The sequence below is a fragment of the Anabrus simplex genome, chromosome 2 (assembly GCF_040414725.1).
Source record: "Anabrus simplex isolate iqAnaSimp1 chromosome 2, ASM4041472v1, whole genome shotgun sequence".
NCBI lineage: Eukaryota > Metazoa > Arthropoda > Insecta > Orthoptera > Tettigoniidae > Anabrus > Anabrus simplex.
Genome location: NC_090266.1, coordinates 633338957 through 633363337, shown reverse-complemented (window position 1 = coordinate 633363337; position 24381 = coordinate 633338957). Strand labels below are relative to the sequence as shown.

Genomic DNA, 24381 nt, shown 5'->3' with positions numbered 1-24381 from the left:
GCTACATGCAGTGAACACAGAAAATGCCTTGACTGGAAAAAGCTTATTTCATGAAGATATGTTGAAGACTGCTTTGAAGTCATTAGATGGAGAACTCAAACCTGATCATGTTTTGCCTGATGCATCTCCTGAATATAGGAAGGGCTTGGCTAAAGCACTCTTTTATAAGGTACAGTAGAATTGTTAATTTTTTCTTAACACCTATTTTCTTCAGGAGAGATATTGTATACAATTTTTATATGTGAGGATTTACAAAGGCAGAAGTATTCATTGCCAGTATTTAAAGATTGTTGGTGTTGGAATGTTGTGGTTTTCTCATAAAAATAAAATGTCATGTAAATATCTTGTATATATCTTAAGGAAAACAACATTGAGGTTGTGCGTCAGTAGCTCAGATAATTGAGTGGTTTATCTTTGTTTGCTTTTGTTCTTTAAACGTTTTGAACTGCTTGATGTGTGTGATGTTTAGTTGTAGTCAACAGCTCGTAATAAATGGATGTGTGTCATGAAGCTGGTGTTTCTATGGTATAATTTGATTACCTAAACCAGTGTAAATGAGCAGAAATGAAGATATATCAACAGGTTATGGGTCCAGAGCTCCAGAGTGCCAAAACGCCCCAGTAAATTTTGGACAATATAAGTTGAAATGGAGCAACGAGAATTAACGATGGACGGAGCAAGTTGTGACATTATTGATGGGAAAAATGGCGACCTTGTGGACCGGTGAAGAAACACTGAATAGGAATGTGGCCAAGTTTACAGTAGAGAACTATTTTTCATGGGCATTAAAGGTGAAACAAGAGCTGTTGTTGAAAGATGTATGGGAATCGGTAATAGGGTATGAGGATACGCCAGGTTGTCAACTGCCTCAGACAGAAACGAAGCGACGAGCACGAAACAATGTGATCGCGTTAGCGGTTATTTACAAATATGTGGGAGAAGATTTTGAAAGTGACATTACAGATATTGAATCAATGAAAAAGGCATGGGAAAAACTGGACGAGTTGTGCAATGACGGAGGGCTAGTGAATGGTTCTATGACTCTGAAACAGTTAACTCATTCTGTGAAGCCCATAGACATGAGTGTTCAAGAATACTTCGCAAGAATAAATCAACTGTGGAGGAGAACTAGCAAAGCTGGATATGAGTTCACATATCAACAAGTTGCAGGAATGATCATCGGAAATCTTACAAAGGAATATTGTTTGCATCCCTTCCTTGGAAGCTGATTTGGCAAAACTGACCATCTCGAAGGTGAAGAAGAGATTACTCATGGAGGAAAGCAGAAGGAAACTTCAGCAAAATGGAGGAAAGGCTTACAACACTGGAAAACGTGAGGAGGATGAAGCTCAAGCCATGGTTGTTCAACAGAAGAGAGATATCAAGAAAGAAGATGTGGGACGAGGAAAATATAGTTGCTACAATTGCGGTAAACAGGGACATGTATCTAAATATTGTCGCAGTACCCAAAAGTACTTCAATTGTGCCTCTGTGGATCAGCGGTAGAGTGTCGGCCTCCGGATCCCAAGATAGCGGGTTCAAACCCAGCAGAGGTAGTCGGATTTTTGAAGGGCAGAAAAAAGTCCATTCGACACTCCGTGTCGTACGATGTTGGCATGTAAAAGATCTCTGGTGACACATTTGGTGTTTACCCTACAAAATTCATTAAATCTCAGCCATAGACGCCCAAAGAGAGTTTCGGTTTACTCGGTCTGCCACCTAGTGGGGGCCTAGAGTAAAACGGAACGTCAAAATTGACGAGCAGACAGCCAGATGGCATCAAATTGAAATGTCTGCACACGGTAGCTGAGGCCATACGATTATTATTATTATTATTATTATTATTATTATTATTATTAGGACATTATTCAACAATATCCAACAATGAAGAGTGACAAATCATCGCAGGAGAGTAAATCAGTGAATGCGAGTGGAAAAGTGGTAAGCTCAGAAATTGTACATGTAGTAGATAAAGCAATGAGCATGGTAGTTTCTGTAGGAACTGAGAAAATTAGAGATTGACTGTTCGATTCAGGTGCGCCCCATCATATGTGTCCAACAAAGGAGATGTTTATAGACATGTTAACAAATGTAACTGGGAATGTAGAAATAGGAGATAACAGTAAGCTGGATATCAAAGGTATAGGTAAGGTGAAAGTAAAAATGTCCACAGGATGGACAGTTACATTTACAGATGTGTTGTATGTACTAAACTTAGGTGCAAATTTAATATCAGTTGGTAAGTTAACCAGCAAAGGTTTCAAAGTAGGATTTGCAGGTGAGAAAGCAGTGGTTGTAGATAAGAATGGAGATGAAACATTGTTTGTTGCAAACTGGAGGAATGATATGTATGTAGTACAAATAGAGGGGAGAAATGATATTGTAGCTGTGAGCGATTGTGATCAAATAATAGATCAAGAATGTAATAACAATGTAGCATTTAAAAGTGTTGGGCAGGTTGTGGCATGAGAGAGATGGACATGTTCATTCTGAAGCTTTGTTTAAATTACCTATGTTAGAATTGAAAAGGAGTAATGATATTAATACTTGTTCTGTATGCATTCAGGACAAATTAAGTAACAAGGGAGTACCTAAGTCTTGTGAGCATAAGGCAGAAAAACCACTTGATGTTGTGCACACTAATGTAGTTGGAAAAATGAGTCCACCATCACTTGAGAAATCTCAGTATGTTGTAACAATGATTGATGAAGACTCCAGATTTATTGTGGCTGTATGTGTAAAAAATAAGGATGAAGTGTTGGAGGTGTTTAATAGGTATCAGTCAAATGCAGAAAAGTTACATGGTATAGGAATTAAGGTAGTGCAATCTGACAATGGTACAGAGTATACATGTAGCGAGTTTCAAGCACGATTGCAAAAATGTGGTATTACTCATAGGAGATCTGTACCGTATACTCAACAAACCGAGCTCGATAGCTGCAGCCGCTTAAGTGCGGCCACTATCCAGTATTCGGTTCGAACCCCACTGTCGGCAGCCCTGAAAATGGTTTTCCATGGTTTCCCATTTTCACACCAGGCAAATGCTGGGGCTGAACATTAATTAAGGCCACGGCCACTTCCTTCCCACTCCTAGCCCTTTCCTGTCTCATCGTCACCGTAAGACCTATCTGTGTTGGTGCGACGTTAAACAACTATAAAAAAAAAACAACTCCACAACAAAATGGATTAGCAGAGAGGTAGAATAGAATGATGTTTGATACTGTTAGATGTCTATTGATCCAGTCAGGGTTACCAAAGGAATTCTGAAGAGAAGCGGTAATGACTGCAGTGTACTTAAGAAATAGGTGCCCATCCTCAGCAATGAATTTTTCAGATGCCGTATGAACTGTGGTTCAATAGGAAGTTGGATCAGGAAGAAATGGGTAGGTTGAAAGTATTTGGATGTCAGGGGTGGGCTGTGAGGGCAGACAGCAGGAAGTTAGATCCCAGAGCAGTCATGCGTTATAGGTATTACAGTATGTAAAGTTTGGACGGAAGAACATCTAGATGTAACTAGTGCTTACTTGAACAGTGAAATAAGTTGTATTGCATACATGGAACAACCAGAATTGTTTGTAGAAAAAGATGTCCAAAACTATGTATCTAAATTGAAGAAAAGCATCTATGGACTACCTAATTCGAGTAAAGACTGGAATGCTTGTGTTGATGCTATAATTAGAAGACTAGATTTTAAGAAATGTGTCAAAGAACCATGTGTGTATGTAAAGGGGTGTTGTATTATTGGCTTGTACGTCGACAACATACTTGTAATAGGTGACAAAGAGGTTGTTAAGTTGGTTAAAATAAGGTTGGCAGATGAGTTAGAGATTAAAGATCTAGGGAAAGCAACAAACTTACTGTCAATAAAAATAGAACAGACAAAAGAAAGGGTTATGTTGAGTTAGTTTGTACATTGACAAATTACTTGCCGATTTTTCCATGAGTGACTGTAAACCGAGTAAAACTATTTTACCAAGCGGGTATTCAGCAGCTGAAAATGATGAGCAGGAATTTGATTGTACTATTTATCACAGTGCAGTAGGAAGTTTACTATATTTGTCAAATAATACTAGACCTGACATTGCATTTGAGGTAAATAAAGTTAGTCAAAATTGTCAAAAACTTAAGATTAAAGATTGGAAAGAAGTGAAGCATATCATGCGATATCTATGTGGTACTAGAAATTTAAAGCTGTGTTTCAAAAATTGTGAGGAGTCAGTACAAGTGTTCTGTGATGCATATTGGAGAGGAGATACTGAGTCTAGAAGATCAGTGAGTGGGTATGTAACCATAGTGGCAGGGGGAGCAGTATCATGGTGTAGTAGGAAACAGAGTTGTATTGCTAGATCTACCATGGATGCCGAATACTTGGCAATGGCAGAGGTATCTCAAAAATTAACTTCGATGAAAGATTTGCTATCAGAGCTAAGGCTGGAAAGGTTTATGGATATACCTTGTAAAGTTTTTGCTGACAATGGAGCAGCAATTAAATTGAGTAAAAACGGTATTGAGAGTGAAAGGTCAAAACATATTGACATCGTGTACCATGTATGTAGAGAGCTAGTAGAAAAGGGGTTCATTTAGATTGTATATGTAGCATCAGAGAGAAATGCTGCAGACTTGTTCACAAAGAATTTATCTGGCAACAAGCGTAAGAGTTTGTATAAGCTTATAGGTTTGCAATGAGAGGATAATTGAAGTGTAGTATTTTATTATTTTTAGAAAAGGGAGGAGTGTTGGAATGTTGTGGTTTTCTCATAAAATTAAATGTCATGTAAATATCTTGTATATATCTTAAGGAAAACAACATTGAGGTTATGTGTCAGTAGCTTTTGTTCTTTGAACGTTTGAACTGCTTGATGTATGTGATGTTTAGTTGTAGTAAACAGCTCGGAATAAATGGATGTGTGTCGTGAAGCTGGTGTTTCTATGGTATAATTTGATTACCTAAACCGGTGTAAAAGAGCAGAAATGAAGATATATCAACAGTTGGATATAAGGATAATATTCAGGTGGAGAAGGGGACTAATATTAATGAAGTACAGAAATTTACCTGTGATAACAGATATTTACAGTAAGATACAAAAGTTGAAAACTAGAAAATCAGTTGGAATTAAGATTTTTGGAGATATGCTGAAGGCAATGGGTTGGGAAATATCATATCTGAAGTACTATTTGATTACTGTTTGCATGAAGGAATTATACCAAATGAATGGAGAGTTTTTTATAATAGTGCATGTGTACAAAGGGAAAGGTGATAAACATAAAGCTGATAATTATAGATCAGTCAGCTAGACATGCATTAGCAAAATTGCTAACTGGTTTGATAGAAGCATTATGGATTTAGGAAAAGTTATTCCACTGAGTATCAACCAGTAGGATGACAGCAAGATGTAACAAATATTTAAGATTCAGGTGGACTCTGTTGCTGTTGACCTATTCAGGGCATTTTATAGGATAGATCATGGAAGACTACTGCCAAAGATGAAGACAGTTGGACTAGACAAAATGGTGACTGAATGGGTAGCTAAATTTCTAGAAAACAGAACTCTGAGAATGAGAGTAGGTGAAGAATTATCTGATACTGTAATAATTAAGAGGGAAGTTCCTCAAGGCAGAATTATTGTATGTCTAGGTTTCCTTATGTATAATTTACCAGGACAATGGTGATAAACGTAATGCGCAATGGCTAGTGTGAAGAGTATGACAAATCTTTAACCCAGGGTTGTGTGTGACTCATTAGCAGAGTGGGTACAGGGAGATAGGTTTCGAAATGAATGCAGAGATCTAATAAAAATATTGATTTATTCAAAATTGTAACTATCACCTCTACAATGATCTTCCTGATGTTTTCTGCAGCTGAAGGGACAAGTACAATTCCGGACTCGGATCACAACATTTCCATCCACCATAGGAACAATGTGGAGTCACCTCATCATCAATCGCCATGGAAACCACAATCCTCCAGCATTGTCATGGGAACCATGATCCCTCGCCAGAAGTTCTGTTGTTGAAAATCAGTGCAGTTATACTTGCCTTCTAGGTGGAATGCTTGGAGAAGCATTTCCAGCATGTTGTGTGATGAGGATTCCAGCCAGACTGAAAGGAAAATACACAAGGTAATTCAGAGACCAGCACACTTGTATGGAGCATAAACCTGGCCTGTCACCAGAGGGGTGCTGAAAAATGAAGATGCTGATATATTCATGTGGACTGACAAGGAGAGAGAAAATAAGGAATAAGTCTATCATAAAGCTGATAATTCAGGTGTAGGAAATAAAGCACAAAAGTCAGGGAAGTAAGATTGAGGTGGTTTGGCCATGTTCAGAAGAGGATGGAAAATTATGTAGGAAGTAGGGTAATAGGGATGGCTGTGCCTGGTAAAAGGAGAAAGGGAAGACCAAGCAATGTTCCTTGGACTCTATAAAGGAGGATATGACAGAGCTGAACCTACAGGAAAACCTGGTTGCAGATAAACAGTTGGAGAAAGTTAATCCACACCAGTGACACCTCTTGGTGTGGGAATAATAAAGCTGAAGAAGAATAATTGGATATCAGTGTCTCTTAGTATGAGATGATGTTAAATTCCAGAAATCTTGCATAGATTACATGCACAGTTTTGTACTGATACTTTTGAAGTCTTAAGAATAAAAGTGGTGCAAGTTCTTCCATGAGGTTGAGCAGTTCCTGACCTTATTCACTCAACCATATCATCCCAGAACCAGCATTACACTGCAGAACATTCTGAGAGTTCTTAAAACCACAGAAATAAATGTTTGTGATATTAGCAACTGAAGTGGTATCAGTTAAGTGTAGAAAATCATTAAAAAAAGAATTTGGTTTACACAGTCACTTCAAGGTAGGTACCAAGAATTTTGAAATTTTGAAGAGCTGAAATTTCTCAGAAGCCTTGGGATCACTTTGAAGCTTAGTGAGAATAATTTTTGTTGCACATTCTGACAATAGGTGAAATGCCAGTGCACCCATGAAATGAAGAGTGGGTACAGTTTCATTGAAGGTGAAGACCAGTTTGTCTGCTGGGAAGCTTCATATGACAATCTTGTGCGATACTAAAGCTGTTGTTTACATTGGTTTCCTATTTTAATCAATGAACTGTCAATGTTCTTCACTACTATGAACTCTTTGAAAATGTTCAAGAGACCTACCATTCCAAAAGAAAAAATTCTGATGCTTGGTGTCCTGCTTCTTAATAACACTAAGCCCCACACTGCAGTTGCTATAAAAAGAAAAAAGAAATTGGAGAAAATGCTCTGGACAGCTCTAGATCTTACCCACCCCAGTTATAGTCCAGATTTTTCTCCATGTGACTACCGTGTGTTTGGACCACCTGAAAAAAAGGCTTGGCGTGGAAGGACAATTACCAGTGATGAAGAGGTCAAGACCTTGTGTACAATTGACCACGTACCCATTAAACATTCTTTTATGAAGAAGGAATCAAACTGCCAATGCGAAGTAAAAAATGAGTACACACATTAGTGGAGGCTATGTACAAAAATAGTTTTGTCTGTTTTAAATCTTACATTAATCTCATGAAGAGTTTAAATCATTCATATTTGATTGACCCCTCATAGTTAGTGGGACATAAATGGTTTCTGTTAAAATACAAATGATGTATTGGAGTAAATTTATTAATAAATGGAAATCTATCATGATTTACATACTTTCTTTTCTGCTAAGAATTTGTATAATTTGTGGTCTGCTAAAATCGTATAATACCATTAAGTACTAAAGTGTCTCTATCCACTTTTATTTTATTATTCAGTATTTTCTAAGCCTGGCATCTCATAAAGCAAAGGAGAGAAATAGAAGTGGTGGAACCATGCTAGTTCGACCTGTGTCATCTGGAAAGCAGGACTACCAGACAGACAAAACTGAGTGGCCTTTGAATCAGCCAATTCCTAAGGTGGAGGCTCTAGTGCAGTGTTCAGGTAAATATTCTAAATTTCCTAATAGTTTCTTTGCTTACAGTGACAATCCTTATTCTAATTCATAATTTAGTTTACTAGTTAATTTCATGCCTGTTCAGTTTTGAAAATACTGGGCTTACTATGATGTAGGTGTACTTGAAACCTCAAGTACATTGCTCGTTGACAGTCTGGGCATTTATGTTGCAAAAAGAGACCTTGAAATTAATTTCTAATATATGGGACTACATAGGTTGCATATATGTAAGGTTTAATAGTACCATCTAATTCACCTTACGTAAGTGAGAATCTTCTTGTGAAGAATTTTGTGGTAAGAGAGGATTTCTTATGAAGTTTAATTCTGTTACTTGCCATAACTCTGTAAATGAGGCTGAATTATGTTCCCAGCAACTAACAATGACCTTCTTTAGGAGTAATTCATATATTGGTTTCTTCCATTACTGGAAATTCAAAGATAATTGGCATGGTTTTTCATGTGAAGGTACCTTTTACATTCCTAGTAAAGCTATTTGGGTTATGCATGGTCCCTTTTTAATCAACCACTGATCCTCATTTACTGTAAAATTTCTTGTCACCTCCTTCTATAGGTAACAGGTAGGCCTATCAATATCTTTAGATTGTTCTTGTGATCAGGTTTGAGCTGCAATTCGCTAAACTACTTTTTTTAAAGAATTTATAATTATCTTCAACAAATGAGTTGATACTAAATCAAATTCCTTTAACTCAAAATTTCTCTTGATACTCTTGGAAATTCTTGATCTTGCCGAGCTTGGTTCTATTGCAATATTTCACATGTCATAATCATTCTGTTATAGAATTATCGGCTCAATGTGATGCATGGCTTACTTTTAGCATTTGATTATGTATTTTTTTCTTGGTGCCTCGCCTTTTTACTCTTGACCAACACTCCTTCCTCATTCACTAGATCCAACCCATTCTCATCTCATGGTGCATAAGGAAGGGTAGTGGTCATTGTGTGTTCTCCCTTTGCTTCAGTTAGTGCTTTCACCAGTTTTAACTATTTGACATTTAATTTAGTTGTTAACAGTATATGTTGGCTTGTTCAAACTTTCCTTGCAAGTTGATTCCTTCACATCATAAACCTCTTTTCAAGTATATTATTTTCATCCTGTCTTCATCAGTTCCATTCTATGCAGGCTACCGGCATGGTTCAAGGATCAGCCTAGATTTTTCTACATAGCTAGTTGGTTGAGGTTCAGCTTTAATCTCTGCAATGAATTTGATTGAATTGAGGATTTGCACTATTCTTACCCATTCCAGAAGTAGCTCTCAGTAGCTTCTCCTCTTCAACCCAAACCAAATGCCAAGAATGTTCTTAACATGGGTGACAACCAACACCAGTTAGAAATCAACTTAGCAATACACAAGGGGCAGTCAAATGAAAACCGAACACCCGCCATTACACACATTTCCGCATGAAAGTTGGCAACACTTGTTACGTATTGATACTACCATCACTGTGGTAGGAGAACTACACAGTGACACCGCACAGGAGGCCGATGACCTTCAATGTTAGGCCCCTTAAAACAAGCAGCATCATCATCACAACGCACAGGTGCATGCAGTTGTTGGGTTATGTCTTAGTTGAAATACGGAGTAGTCTAGTGTGCTTGTCCAGCAGTAGAAATTAAGGCAAGCAAAGAAGAGCAGAGAAGTGTGGTTAGTTTCCTGGTGACTCAGCACTATGAAGACACTTTCCAGAAAATGCAACATGCCATAAAGTTGAAACGCCTTGGAATGCTGTTGGACGGACTCGTCCTGTTGTATGATAATATTTGCCTCCATACTTTCAATCTGATGAAGGCTATGCTTCAACGATTTTGTTGGCAAACTCTTCAACATCCTCCATGTAGCACAGATCTTTTGCTTGTGTTTTTCTCATTTTTGGCCACCTGAAGAAAAACGTTCGTCGAAGTCTGTTTCATTCGGTCGAGGAAGTGCAAGAGCGAGTGCGGTTGTGGATCTGTCAGCCACCTACCTCTTTCTACAAAACGGGAACTGATCATCTCATCTCACAGTGGGATAACATGTATTAACGCTTTTGGTAATTACTTTTGAATAAAACCATTCCATAGTCACGCTGTAGCGGGTGTTTTGTTTTCATTTGACTGCTCCTTATAAATGCTGCCAAAGATTATTATCTTATAAACTTTACACTCTTAGTACACAGGGCTAATGATTTGTGTCTAAAGCCATTTACTTGTAACACCACCTTGTTGATGTATACAATCTTACCTCGTCCATTATTTCCCACCTTGCCATATCACTTAGGTGTTCCACTTAAAGAAAATAACCAGTTCTTATAGAGTAAATGTTGGATGATGGTATACCTACCATATTTCTTCCAAATCAAATTATGACAGGGCCCACTTTCATAGTTGATAAACTTGACAGATTTGTATTGCTTTATTCAGAAGCTTCTTAAAGAGTACTGATCAATCAATCAATACTGATCTGCATTTAGGGCAGTCGCCCAGGTGGCAGATTCCCTATCTGTTGCGTTCCTAGCCTTTTCCTAAATGGTTTCAAAGAAATTGGAAATTTATTGAACATCTCCCTTGGTAAGTTATTCCAATCCCTAACTCCCCTTCCTATAAATGAATATTTGCCCCAGTTTGTCCTCTTGAATTCCAACTTTATTTTCATATTGTGATCTTTCCTAATTTTATAAACGCCATTCAAACTTATTCGTCTACTAATATCATTCCACGCCATCTCTCCGCTGACAGCTCGGAACATACCACTTATAATACCAATATAAATGGTCCGTTATTGGACATTATAAATTTTCCAGCTAGCTCATTCTTGGTTGCCAGCGTTTCGCCCTCGTGTGCTAGGGTGGGCTCATCAGTTGGTACCTAGCACACCTACCAATACGCTGGCTAGTGCATACCGTGGAGGCCACTGTGTAGGCTAACTGGAGCCACCGGCAGTGCCAATGCCAATAATGTCCAATAACGGACCATTTATATTGGTATTATAAATTTGCTCATTCAGGACAAATATTTCAGATTCCCTATGGGAATCAACATCATCTATATCATACATACCACTTAGTCGAGCAGCTCTTCTTCTTTCCCTCAATTCTTCCCAAGCCAAACATTGCAACATTTTTGTAACACTACTCTTTTGTCGGAAATCACCCAGAACAAATCAAGCTGCTTTTCTTTGGATTTTTTCCAGTTCTTGAATCAGGTAATCCTGGTGAGGGTCCCATACACTGGAACCATACTCTAGTTGGGGTCTTACCAGAGACTTATATGCACTCTCCTTTACATCCTTACTACAACCCCTAAAAGCCCTCATAATCATGTGCAGAGATCTGTACCCTTTATTTACAATCCCATTTATGTGATTACCCCAATGAAGATCTTTCCTTATATTAACACCTAGATACTTACAATGATCCCCAAAAGGAACTTTCACCCCATCAACACAGTAATTAAAACTGAGAGGACTTTTCCTATTTGTGAAACTCGCAACCTGACTTTTAACCCCGTTTATCAACATACCATTGCCTGCTGTCCATCTCACAACATTTTCGAGGTCACGTTGTAGTTGCTCACAATCTTGTAACTTATTTATCACTCTATAGAGAATAACATCATCCGCAAAAAGCCTTACCTCCGATTCCACTCCTTTACTCATATCATTTATATATAGAAGAAAACATAAAGGTCCGATAATACTGCCTTGAGGAATTCCCCTCTTAATTATTACAGGGTCAGATAAAGCTTCACCTACTCTAATTCTCTGAGATCTATTTTCTAGAAATATAGCCATCCATTCAGTCACTCTTTTGTAATCCTACGAGTTGAGCTTCAGTGGAATAACCTTTCCTAAAACCGAATTGCCTTCTATCGAACCAGTTATTAATTTCACAAACATGTCGAATATAATCAGAATGAATGCCTTCCCAAAGCTTACATACAATGCACGTCAAACTTACTGGCCTGTAATTTTCAGCTTTATGCCTATCACCCTTTCCTTTATATACAGGGGCTACTATAGCAACTCTCCATTCATCTGGTATAGCTCCTCCGACCAAACAATAATCAAATAAGTACTTCAGATATGGTACTATATCCCAACCCATTGTCTTTAGTATATCCCAAGAAATCTGATCAATTCCAGCCGCTTTTCTAGTTTTCAACTTTTGTATCTTATTGTAAATGTCATTGTTATCATATGTAAATTTTATTACTTCTTTGGCCTTAGTCTCCTCCTCTATCTCACCATTATCCTTGTAACAAACAATCTTTACATACTGCTGACTGAATACTTCTGCCTTTTGAAGATCCTTGCATACACACTCCCCTTGTTCATTAATGATTCCTGGAAAGTCCTTTTTTGAACCTGTTTCTGGCTTAAAGTACCTATACATACCCTTCCATTTTTCACTAAAATTTGTATGACCACCAATTATGCTTGCCATCATGTTATCCTTAGCTGCCTTCTTTGCTAGATTCAATTTTCTAGTAAGTTCCTTCAATTTCTCCTTACTTCCACAGCCATTTCTATCTCTATTTCTTCCCAGTCTGCACCTCCTTCTTAGTCTCTTTATTTCTCTATTATAATAAGGTGGGTCTTTACCATTCCTTACCACCCTTAATGGTACAAAGCTGTTTCGCTTTCCTCAACAATTTCTTTAAACCCATCCCAGAGTCTGTTTACATTTTTATTTACGGTTTTCCACCGATCATAGTTACTTTTTAGAAATTGCCTCATGCCTGCTTTATCAGCCATATGGTACTGCCTAATAGTCCTACTTTTAAGACCTTCCTTTTTATCACATTTATTTTTAACTACCACAAAAACAGCTTCATGATCACTAATACCATCTATTACTTCAGTTTCCCTATAGAGCTCACCTGGTTTTATCAGCACGACATCCAGGATATTTTTCCCTCTGGTTGGTTCCATCACTTTCTGAATCAGCTGTCCTTCCCATATTAACTTATTTGCCATTTGTTGGTCATGCTTCCTGTCGTTCGCATTTCCTTCCCAATTGACATCTGGCAAATTCATATCTCCCACTACAATTACATTTCTTTCCATCTCGTTTCCCACATAGCTGACTATCCTATCAAATAATTCCGAATCCGTGTCAGTGCTACCGTTTCCCGATCTGTACACTCCAAATATCAAGTTGCCTATTATCTTTAGAAATGACCCTTACACCAAGAATTTCATGTGTCTCATCTTTAACTTTTTCATAGCTTACAAATTCTTCTTTCACCAGAATGAACTCCCCCCCTCCCACCCTTCCTATCCTATCTCTACGATACACACTCCAGTGCCGTGAGAAAATTTCTGCATCCATTATCATTTCTCAGCCATGATTCAACTCCTGTTACAATATCTGGTAAATATATATCTATTAAATTACTTAATTCTATTCCTTTCCTTGCAATACTTCTACAGTTCAACACTAACAATTTTGTCATCCCTACTTGATTTCCAGTTCCCTGTTCCCTTGTCACTGCTCCCTAGGCCATCCCGTTTCTCTGAATGTACCTCCCTATTACCCTTCCAAACAAATTTCCTAACTTATACGTACCACTGCGGTTTAAATGAAGGTCATCTGAGCGCAGATCCCTATCTCCTACCCACCCATTAGGATCTAGAAATTTCACTCCCAGTTTCCCACATACCCACTCCATAGTCTCATTTATATCCCCAATCACCCTCCAGTCAGTATCCCTTCCACGCAGTATTCCACTAATAACAATCTCCGCTTTCTTAAACTTCACCCGTGCTGCATTTACCAGATCCCACACATCTCCAACTATGCTGGTACTTATATCAGCTTGCCTTACGTTGTTGGTATCAACGTGAAACACTACCACCTTCTCCTTCCCCTCCTCCCTCTCTTCTACTTTCCTCAACATCTGCCTCAACCTAATTCCTGGATAACACTCTACCCTGGTACCCTTTCCTCCACACACTTTCCCCATGTGTCTAACGATGGAATCCCCCATGACCAGAGCCTCAACCCTACCCACCTCATTTGATCCCCTCCCCTCCTGGTAATTACATAGGGATATGTATGTTTCATATCCATTTTCTAAGATTGATACCCTTTCAACACTTTGATAAGGCATAATATTTTTCTTAGATTTAAAACCAAACCAAACCCAATGGTGCAACAGTCCTTAAGAACCATGGCCTACCAAGTGAACGCTGCTCAACCCAAAGGCCTGCAGATTACAAGGTGTTGCGTGGTTGGCACAACAAATACTATCGGCTATTATTCTTGGCTATGTAAACCATGGCCATTATTTTGGTCAGATAGCTTCTCAATTGTAATCACATAGGTTGGGTGGACCTCGAAGCAGCCCTCAGATTTAAGTAAAAATTCCTGATTTGGTCAGGAATTGAACTCGGGACCTCTGGTTAAGAGGCAGGCACACTACCTCTGCATCATGGGACCAGCCTTGGGTTTAAACCTATCTTATCAAATCCTCCTCATTCTCTCCTGTTACACATTGTGCTTTCAGAACATAAACCAGGATCACAAATCATAAAATGTCTCGCTTGTACTCTTCCTTTGGATATTAAATTCAATTGCATTTTTTCATATGTTTATTGATTAAAATACTGATCTCCATTTCTGTAGTGCAGCTTTTTTTTTTTTTTTTTTTTTTTACTACAGAAGATGCAGTTCTCTGAAAACATAATGATTTTTCCACTTGGTAAATAATTCTCCTTGCCGAATTTAAAGTTATCCCACTTATGCTCAAGCAATTTCTTCCACTTTACCTCCTTGAAAATTGAAGCAACGGTACATTTCATTGGACTGGTATTTTTAAATTATTTTAAAGTCATATTCATTACTTATCAGTATTAAATTGAAATAAACAAGAAGTTTTCTTGGAAATATGAGTAGCAATTTACTTTGTTTTAAAGTATAAGGGCAGTTCTAAAAGAAAAGAGCCCGAGGCTATAAAATGAAAACGTGTACCATTATTTCAAAACTATTGCCTAGCAGTGTTGAGGCACTTGTCCACTGTGACACAAGGTGCCTCCTCCTTAAAGGTGCTTATCCAGAGCTCTTCCACAATACGGCACCTGACGATCCAGGTGGACAACCATAATCTTCCCCTGGGGAGCCTCCGGATCCTTAGAAATCATTGTTGATCACAGTGACGGTGTGTGGCCCCTCCCATGGTGACTAAAGCTTCAGCGACTTCTCTTTCATCCTCACAGGACAGTCCGTCTAATCCTAGTCACCTTCCTGGAAGCCCACAGAGTTCACCAGCATATTGTAGCAGGCTTTCATCCTGTCGCTGCCTCTTCTCGGATGTTGTCGGGCATGGTTGTAGATGTCATTGAGATGATCGACCAACTCCCACACATAGTCCATTGCTGGCTGCTCCTGATCTGGTGCTGATCCAAATATCAGCTGTAGGTAGGTGTAGCTCCCTCTTGAAGATGATGTTGGCAGGTGCCATGCCAGTTATCTCATGGTTAGACACTCAATAGGCCATCAAAAATAAATGGGGCCCCCTCATTCCAGTTCCTCTGGTGCAAAGAAACTACCTTCCTGAGGTGCTCCTCATCGGTTGTTACAAAAATCTACACCATGCCATTTGACTGAGGGTGGAGAGGCATCATATGGATCTTGTGAACTCTCAGACATCGTAAAACATCTTGTATCAGCCTCGTCTCAAATGTTATTTCCATTTTCACTCAATTCCTATTCGAGTTCACTCATGATCTTACTTTCACTTCAGTCCTGATTTGTTTGCTGAACTTATTGGAAAAAGCCTGGAACAGTTCAGTATTTTTTTTTTTTTTTTAATACTAAAGATTTCTAGAGCCTTCATGGCTCAGGCAGCAGTGTGCCGGCTGATCACCGCTGGGTCCCATGGTTCAAATCCTGGTCACTCCATGTGAGATTTGTGCTGGACAACGCAGAGGCAGGACAGGTTTTTCTCTGGGTACTCAGATTTTCCCTGTCATCTTTCACTTCAGCAATATACTCCAATATCATTTCATTGGTCGGTCATCAGTCATTACCCCAGAGAAGTGAAACATGCTTCGGCAGCTGGCACAGTCCCTATCCTTGCTTTTAGATCAGGGATTCCTTAATTCCATTTCTGACCCAGTCAAATGACTAAAAACAAGCTGTGGATTTTAATTTTCACTAAAGATTTCTATAGACGACAAAATACGCTACCAGTTGATCCCAAATAGACGCCAGTTGCAGCGTGATGGGTGGGTGGGTAAATGAACACAATTGGTAGCTTTAAGATTTACTGACTACTATAGTGACATACACGGCTGCACAGGCACACAATTACACAGTTTGTGCTCTCTTTTCTTTTCAGTCACACTATTCACTCTGATGCCTACAAGCTAAAACAATGTCATTACACACACTTTGCAACTGTCGCTTGGACCCTATGACAGTTCACAGTGAACCCTTCTGAGTGGAAGCATTTAAAAATCTACCTTTCACTGGATGCGGGAGGAGCTTTCACTGGGCATTTAAAGTCTAGCATACCTGTACACCAGACTGTTTTATGATACCATATCTCTGAAAAATTTCAAACCAATTTTGGTTACATTGGAAATATATTTTCGGTCCAGCATATATAGTGTGTTTAGTCTTGTCATTGAAGTGAGGAAATTTGCATATGGATTCAAATTTATCTAAAGATGTGAATCAAGTAAGAGACATGACAATGGTATTATTTTTTGACAAGCAAGACGTAAAATTTAGTTTGTGTACTGTTCCCATTGACATAAAGAGGGCTAAGGTAATATAAATCTCATTTTCATTGACTGGAATCAATTTCATTAACCTAGATCAAAATGGAAATAACATTCCTCGGGACTTTATGTACCACTAAGTGTAGTGATATGTTTCCGTTACACATGCTAGATGAATTCAGGTGAAAAAAGTTTGAAAGACTGTACTGTTTGCATGCCATTTAGAGCTAAAGTTTGGGGTGAAAAGACCTTGCAAAATGTTTATTTCTTATGTAATTATCCATGTCATCCCAGTAAAAATTACACACAGCACTACCACATCCTGCATGAATAGTGTCGGAAACAGCAGTCTCCTCTGTACCATTTCAGTCTCATCACTGTCTAATTTGCAATATCTGCATCAGTCATTTCTAAAATTATAACTACTATCCTCATAATCACTAAAACATTAATTCAACATGCCTTGTATAGCATCGCTAGAAAATTTATCCTTGTTTACTGATGCTATTCAGGGAAAAGTACACAAGCAAATAGTCGATGAGTTTTACACATCGATAACGAGGTGAAAAATCGTTGAAATGAATAGGTAGATATGATACGAAAGAATGAAGCTTTATCTAGATGGCTGTGAAGAGACCTTGAACATTGTTTGAAGAAAACTCTCGAGATGGAATGACAATGCAGATGTGGCGCAATGACTGTCAGACACATCACTCTACAGCAGCAGACTGCTACTTCATGACGTGTGCTACATGTCACTCCACGCTGTCCGGTTCAGCTCACTCTACAATTATTGTGGCTGCACAGTTCACATTTTTCATGTGCAGAACACAATCTCATAACTCTGAAAGTGATAGCACCGTACCTACACTTATGGTCTTAATTTGCTGTCCCTAGTTGCTCAGCTGCACTGTTTCTGCATTAGTAGTCAGTCCACGCACAACAGCACTCTCTTCACAGCACTGCCACTCCTGGAACTGAACAGTCTCAATTCCTGGCAGAACATAACCACAGAAGTCCATTCGGCCTGCTTCATATAGGGAGGCTGGCCCTTCCAGATATCTCAGACAAGGAGAAACCCTGAAGTTCCTGGAATCAAAAAGCTCTGGGTTCACTTTTCTAGTCCTTTCTGGCACTGTCAGAGAGACCTGAAAGGAGATCATGGAATGGTGCAGCAGGGGCTAGCCTTGCGCGCTGACTGGTTGCTGCATTGGCAAGAGGGTGGGGCTCTAACTCGGTGATGTCTCTCGTGGCTGGAGCCAGGGTAACTTGTTCCTCCTGTAACTTGACACTCAACCACACTAACATAATTTCCCAACCACTGGGCAAAAATTGTTATATTTACAAGAAAACGTCTTCCACTGTTGTAGTGCAAATTGCAACTTACTCAAATATTTACAAGAAACCTCACAAATGACTAAATTTATTAGACACTGAAAAAGGGGATTCCCCACCACCACCACCATTTTATTAAATTTGAATGAAAATAACTTTAAAAACAATTTGGGTGCCACTGTAATGAAGTTGCAGAAAACAAACATCAATTAAATTGAGCATCAAACTCTTCTTCCATATACCAGGGCGTTTGATCATTAGCTGATGAGCAACCAATTCTATGAGTATAACCTTACCTGGCAGTCATTCACCTCTGAAAATAAGTGTAATATGCCAGGTATGAGTCCACTAATGAAAGAAGCTGTTTACAGTAAATTAAGTTATTTATTAGATTATTTTCTTTTACAATTTTCCTTTACATCACACCAACACAGATAGGTCTTATGGTGACAATGGGATAGGAGAGGGCAAGCAGTAGGAAGGAAGTGGCGTTGGCCTTAATTAAGGTACAGCCTTTGCCTGTTATGAAAATGGGAAACAATGGAAAACATTATTCAGTATTGCTGACAGTAGGGTTTGAACTTGCCATCGCCCAAATGCAAGATGATAGCTATGTGACCCCAAACCCCACAGCCACTTGACTGGTTAATTTACTGTACTAAGAACCCTAAATGAGATGGCTCATCATTATCTCCTCATAATTATACACACACAACATAAACATATCACTGTACACAAATTGACTCTTGGAGACACTTCCGTATCACTTCTCAGTACCGTCAACTGGGGCTACATTGGCCCTTAAAGGCTACTTTGGCCCACAGGAAAATAAGTTATTTATTTTTACTGCACACATATACCACAACCTTTAACAGATAGTACCTATCCTAAGCCATAGGTGGGAGCACCACTGAGGTTTTGTGCTCAGGCAGCTAAGACTATACAATTCACCGGTGGTCCATAACCCGTTATAGGAGAGATCCTCACTTGGACTATGTGCAAGTAGGGTAGCATCCTGCTTCATGAATTTACCGAGCTCAGAACATTTTAAGCAAGCCTCGGACCTATGGAACTAATGGAGTCCCGCTTCCATTTGACAGGCGAGGGACGCCTTGGAAACAACTTGGCGAACGAAATGGAATTTGATGGGGAGCTATCAATATTAATGGGGCTTATGGAAGAAAGAAAGTAGAACTGGCTGAGTCAGCAAAGCGTATGCATCTGGATGTGCTAGGAATAAGTGATATTTGGTGAAGGGGAAATAATGAGGAAGAGATGGCAGATTATAAAGTGTACTTGACGGGTATTAGAAAAGGAAGGGCAGAGTGTGGGGTAGGGCTCTTCATCAGGAATACCATTGCATGCAACATAGTTTCTGTTAGGCACGTAAATGAGCGAATGATGTCGGTAGATTTGTCAGTTGGAGGAATTAGGACTAGAATTGTCTCCGTGTATTCACCATGTGAGGATGCAAATGAGGATGAAGTTAACAAGTTTTATGAAGTATTGAGTGACATCATGATCAGAGTCAACAGCAAGGATAGAATAGTGCTAATGGGCGATTTCAATGTGAGAGTTGGGAATAGAACTGAAGGATACGAAAGGGTGATTGGTAAATGTAGGGGAAGATATGGAAGCTAATGGGAATGGGAAGCATTTGCTGGACTTCTGCGCTAGTGTGGGTTTAGCAGTTATGAATACATTCTTCAAGCATAAGGCTATTCACTGTTACGCATGGGAGGCTAGGGGTACCAGATCCACAATAGACTATATCTTAACTGACTTTGAAGTCAGGAAATCTGTTAGGAATGTACACATTTTCCAGGGATTTTTTGATGAAACAGACCACTATCTGATCTGTAGTGAACTAAGTATCTCTAGGCCTAGGGTAGAGAGTGAAATCTGTCTGCAAACAAATAAGGGTAGAAAATCTCCAGGACGGGGAAATTAGACAGAAGTACATAGATATGATTAGTGAGAGGTTTCGAACAGTAGACATTAAGCAAGTTCAGGATATAGAAAGTGAATGGGTGGCATACAGGGATGCTGTAATAGAAACGGCAAGGGAATGCCTAGGAATGACTGTGTGTGAAAATGGGAAAAGGCGAACATCTTGGTGGAATGATGAAGTGAGAGTAGCGTGTAAACTTAAAAAGAAGGCTTATCAGAAATGGGTCTAAACAAGGGCAGTGGCAGACAGAGATTTGTACGTAGATGAAAGAAACAGAGTGAAACAAATAGTTGTTGAATCCAAAAAGAAGTCGTGGGAAGATTTTGGTAATAACCTAGAAAGGCTAGGTCAAGTAGCAGGGGAAACCTTTCTGGACAGTAATAAAGAATCTTAGGAAGGGAGGGAAAAAGGAAATGAGCAGTGTTTTGAGTAATTCAGGTGAACTCATAATAGATCCCAGGGAATCACTGGAGAGGTGGAGGGAATATTTTGAACATCTTCTCAATGTAAAAGGAAATCATCCTGGTGGTGTTGCAAACAGCCAAGCTCATGGGGAGGAGGAAAATTATGTTGGTGAAATTATGCTTGAGGAAGTGGAAAGGATGGTAAAAAACCTCCATTGTCATAAGGCCGCAGGAATAGATGAAATTAGACCTGAAATGGTGAAGTATAGTGGGAAGGCAGGGATGAAATGGCTTCGTAGAGTAGTAAAATTAGCGTGGAGTGTTGGTAAGGTACCTTTAGATTGGACAAAAGCAGTATTGCACCTATCTATAAGCAAGGGAACAGGAAGGATTGCAACAACTATTGAGGTACAGTATCTCATTCATTAGTATACCAGGCAAAGTATTCACTGGCATCTTGGAAGGGAGGGTGCGATCAGTCGTTGAGAGGAAGTTGGATGAAAACCACTGCAGTTTCAGATCACAGAGAGGCTGTCAGGATCAGATTTTCAGTATGCGCCAGGTAATTGAAAAATGCTACGATAGGAATAGGCAGTTGTGTTTATGTTTCGTAGATCTAGAGAAAGCATATGACAGGGTACCGAGGGAAAAGATGTTCACTATACTGGGGGACTATGGAATTAAAGGTAGATTATTAAAATCAATCAAAAGCATTTATGTTGACAATTGGGCTTCAGTGAGAATTGATGGTAGAATGAGTTCTTGGTTCAGGGTACTTACAGGGGTTGGACAAGGCTGTAATCTTTCGCCTTTGCTGTTCGTAATTTACATGGATCATCTGCTGAAAGGTATAAAATGGCAGGGAGGGATTCAGTTAAGTGGAAATGTAGTAAGCAGTCTGGCCTATGCTGACGACTTGGTCTTAATGGCAGATTGTGCCGAAAGCCTGCAGTCAAATATCTCGGAACTTGAAAATAGGTTCAAGGAGTATGGTATGAAAATTAGCCTCTTAAAGACTAAATTGATGTCAGTAGGTAAGAAATTCAACAGAATTGAATGTCAGATTGGTGATATAAAGCTAGAACAAGTCAATAATTTCAAGTATTTAGGTTGTGTGTTCTCCCATTATGGTAATATAGTAAGTGAGATTGAATCAAGGTGTCGTAAAGCTAATGCAGTGAGCTCGCAGTTGCGATCAACAGTGTCCTGTAAGAAAGAAGTCAGCTCCCGGACGAAACTATCTTTACATCGGTCTGTTTTCAGACCAACTTTGCTTTACGGGAGCAAAAGCTGGGTGGACTCAGGATATCTTATTCGTAAGTTAGAAGTAACAGACATGCAAGTAGCAAGAATGATTGCTGGTACAAGCAGGTGGGAACAATAGCAGTAGGGTACTCGGAATGAAAAGATAAAGGCTAATTTAGGAATGAACTCGAGGGATGAAGCTGCACGCATAAACCGGCTTCGGTGGTGGGGTCATGGGAGGTGAATGGAGGAGGATAGGTGTCGTAGGAGAATAATGGACTCTGTTATAGAGGGTAAGAGAAGTAGAGGTAGACCAAGACGACAATGGTTAGACTCAGTTTCTAACGATTTAAAGATAAGAGGTATAGAACTAAATGAGGCCCCAACACTAGTTGCAAATAGAGGATTGTTGCGACGTTCAGTAAATTTACAGAGGCTTGCAGACTGAATGCTGAAAGGCATAAGTCTATAATGATAATGTATGTATGTATGTATGTATGTATGTATGTATGTATGTATGTATGTAATGTAATAAATAAGTTACATGATTGTGAGTGGTTGCAGGGTGACCTCGATAGTATTACGAGATGGACGGTGGGCAATAGTAGGATAAAAACTCGTGTCCTCATCCCGAGGTAGTGCAGCCCTTTTCAGGCACACCCCCATTAGAGGTGAGCTGCATGTACCATTTCAACCACACACCAGCCCTCCTTCCATTCTTAAATTTGTGGCAGTACCGGGAATCGAACCCAGGCCCCCGAGGACGGCAGCTAATTACACTAACCGTTACGCTACGGCGGCGGACAATAGTATGATGATAAACGGGGTTAAAAGTCAGGTTATGATTTTCACAAATAGGAAAAGTTCTCTCAGTTTTAATTACTGTGTTGATGGGGTGAAAGTTCCTTTTGGGGATCATTGTAAGTACCTAGGTGTTAATATAAGAAAAGACCTTCATTGGGGTAATCCTATAAATATGATTGTTAATAAAGGGTACAGATGTCTGCACATGGTTATGAGGGTATTTAGGGGTTGTAGTAAGGATGTAAAGGAGAGGGCATATAAGTCTCTGATAAGACCCCAACTAGAGTATGGTTGCAGTGTATGGGACCCTCACCAGGATTACTTAATTCAAGAACTGGAAAAAAATCCAAAGAAAAGAATCTCGATTTGTTCTGGGTGATTTCCGACAAAAGAGTAGTGTTACAAAAATGTTGCAAAGTTTGGGCTGGGAAGACTTGAGAGAAAGGAGACGAGCTGCTTGATTAAGTGGTACATAATTGGACATTATAAATTTTCCAGCTAACTCATTCCTGGTTGCCAGCGTTTCGCCCCCGTGTCACCCGTACGTTCTCAGTCAATAATAAGGATCAGAATAACCATCAGAAGAAACACAATTAGAATTAGAATGAAATAACTAATGTCATAATGACACGAGCATGTCTTATAAAGCATGTCTGCCACATGTAGAGTTGTCTAATGGATAGCAACTACATCTTACAGAACTACCAGCATCTTGCAATCTATGATGTGGAGTTTCAAATTCAAATGTCCTATTCCTCTGATCGGCTACTAGGACATAAACATACAGTACACTAAGCGATATTAATTTATTTCACATTGATGAATACACATCTATGACCTCAATGTCGGTTGTTGCTATAGAAGATTACTATTTCTACATGAAAAACCCAAACCTGTTAACAGCTGTTACAAATATACATCGGAATATTCATACAAAATCCCTTGTTCTAAATATTTTCACATTCTCAAAATGTCATAATCTGATATAACAACTTAACCTAATAAAATTGTCAATTTATACATAATTAATTAGTGGAGTCTTTGTTCATCAAATCTTATGGTCTGTACTCTTGCATGGTTACTTTCCCGAGGCCTTACATAAAAATGGCAGGCATAGTTGCAATACAGACCATTGCTGCTTCCTTCCAAATCCTAGCCTGATCTGTTTATTATATACAGAAGTCAGCCTTCATGACCACACTCTTTTTGGACTTACTGTACATGCAGTAAGAACATGTGTGCTCATACTCGCATCATTTTCCCTCAAAAAACAACAAAACAACAGTAGCCACCTCCTCATAACCATTAAGAAAATGGAGCTATGGACCATGATGTTTCAAACCTTGTAGAAAGTGTCGTGACTCTAAGGGATGTACAACAGGCTGAGGACTTGGATTCGGAGTTCTGGGAGCGTATAGTCAGATTGGCAAAGTTTGAACACTAATTATATTCTAACACCGAGAATATTCACACATCAATATATACAATAATACATACAATATAAAATCTCTGACACCAATTACTCTCAATCCCTTCTCAACTTCAGATCTCTGAGAAAGTCTTTAAGTCTTTTTCCCAGTACACACAAAAATACATATAATTCATATATTTACTGGTTGAATACTTAACAACGGAGTATAGCTTATTCTTGTACGGCTAACGTCTTCAATCTTCTCTCCTTGCCTTCTCACCTTCTGCGTAGATATCTCTGGAACTCGTTACTCTTCACGGCGGCGTGACTTCTCCCAATTATAATTGAGCTGCTAGTCTATAAGCTTATATTCCAACACCTACTTTGAAAATCGGTGTGGAAAACCCTTGTGATTGTTTACCAACAAATCGCACTCAGTTCGGGAGCCTGATATCCCTCTCTCTTACTATCACTTTACTGCGTCTTGCAACTAAATGCTAAGTCTACCAGCTCTCCAACAGTTCTCCCTAGTCGATTATTCACTTC

At 39.1% G+C, this 24381-nt stretch overlaps 1 protein-coding gene across 1 annotated transcript in view; it reads left to right on the top strand.

The window, feature by feature from the left end:
• LOC136864294 (xanthine dehydrogenase) overlaps positions 1-24381 on the top strand; it is a 358258-nt gene that overhangs the window by 180387 nt on the left and 153490 nt on the right. The window contains exons 11-12 of the mRNA XM_067141086.2: positions 2-169; positions 7784-7949. Coding sequence (XP_066997187.2) covers positions 2-169; positions 7784-7949 — 334 coding nt within the window. The remainder of the gene's footprint in view (position 1; positions 170-7783; positions 7950-24381) is intronic.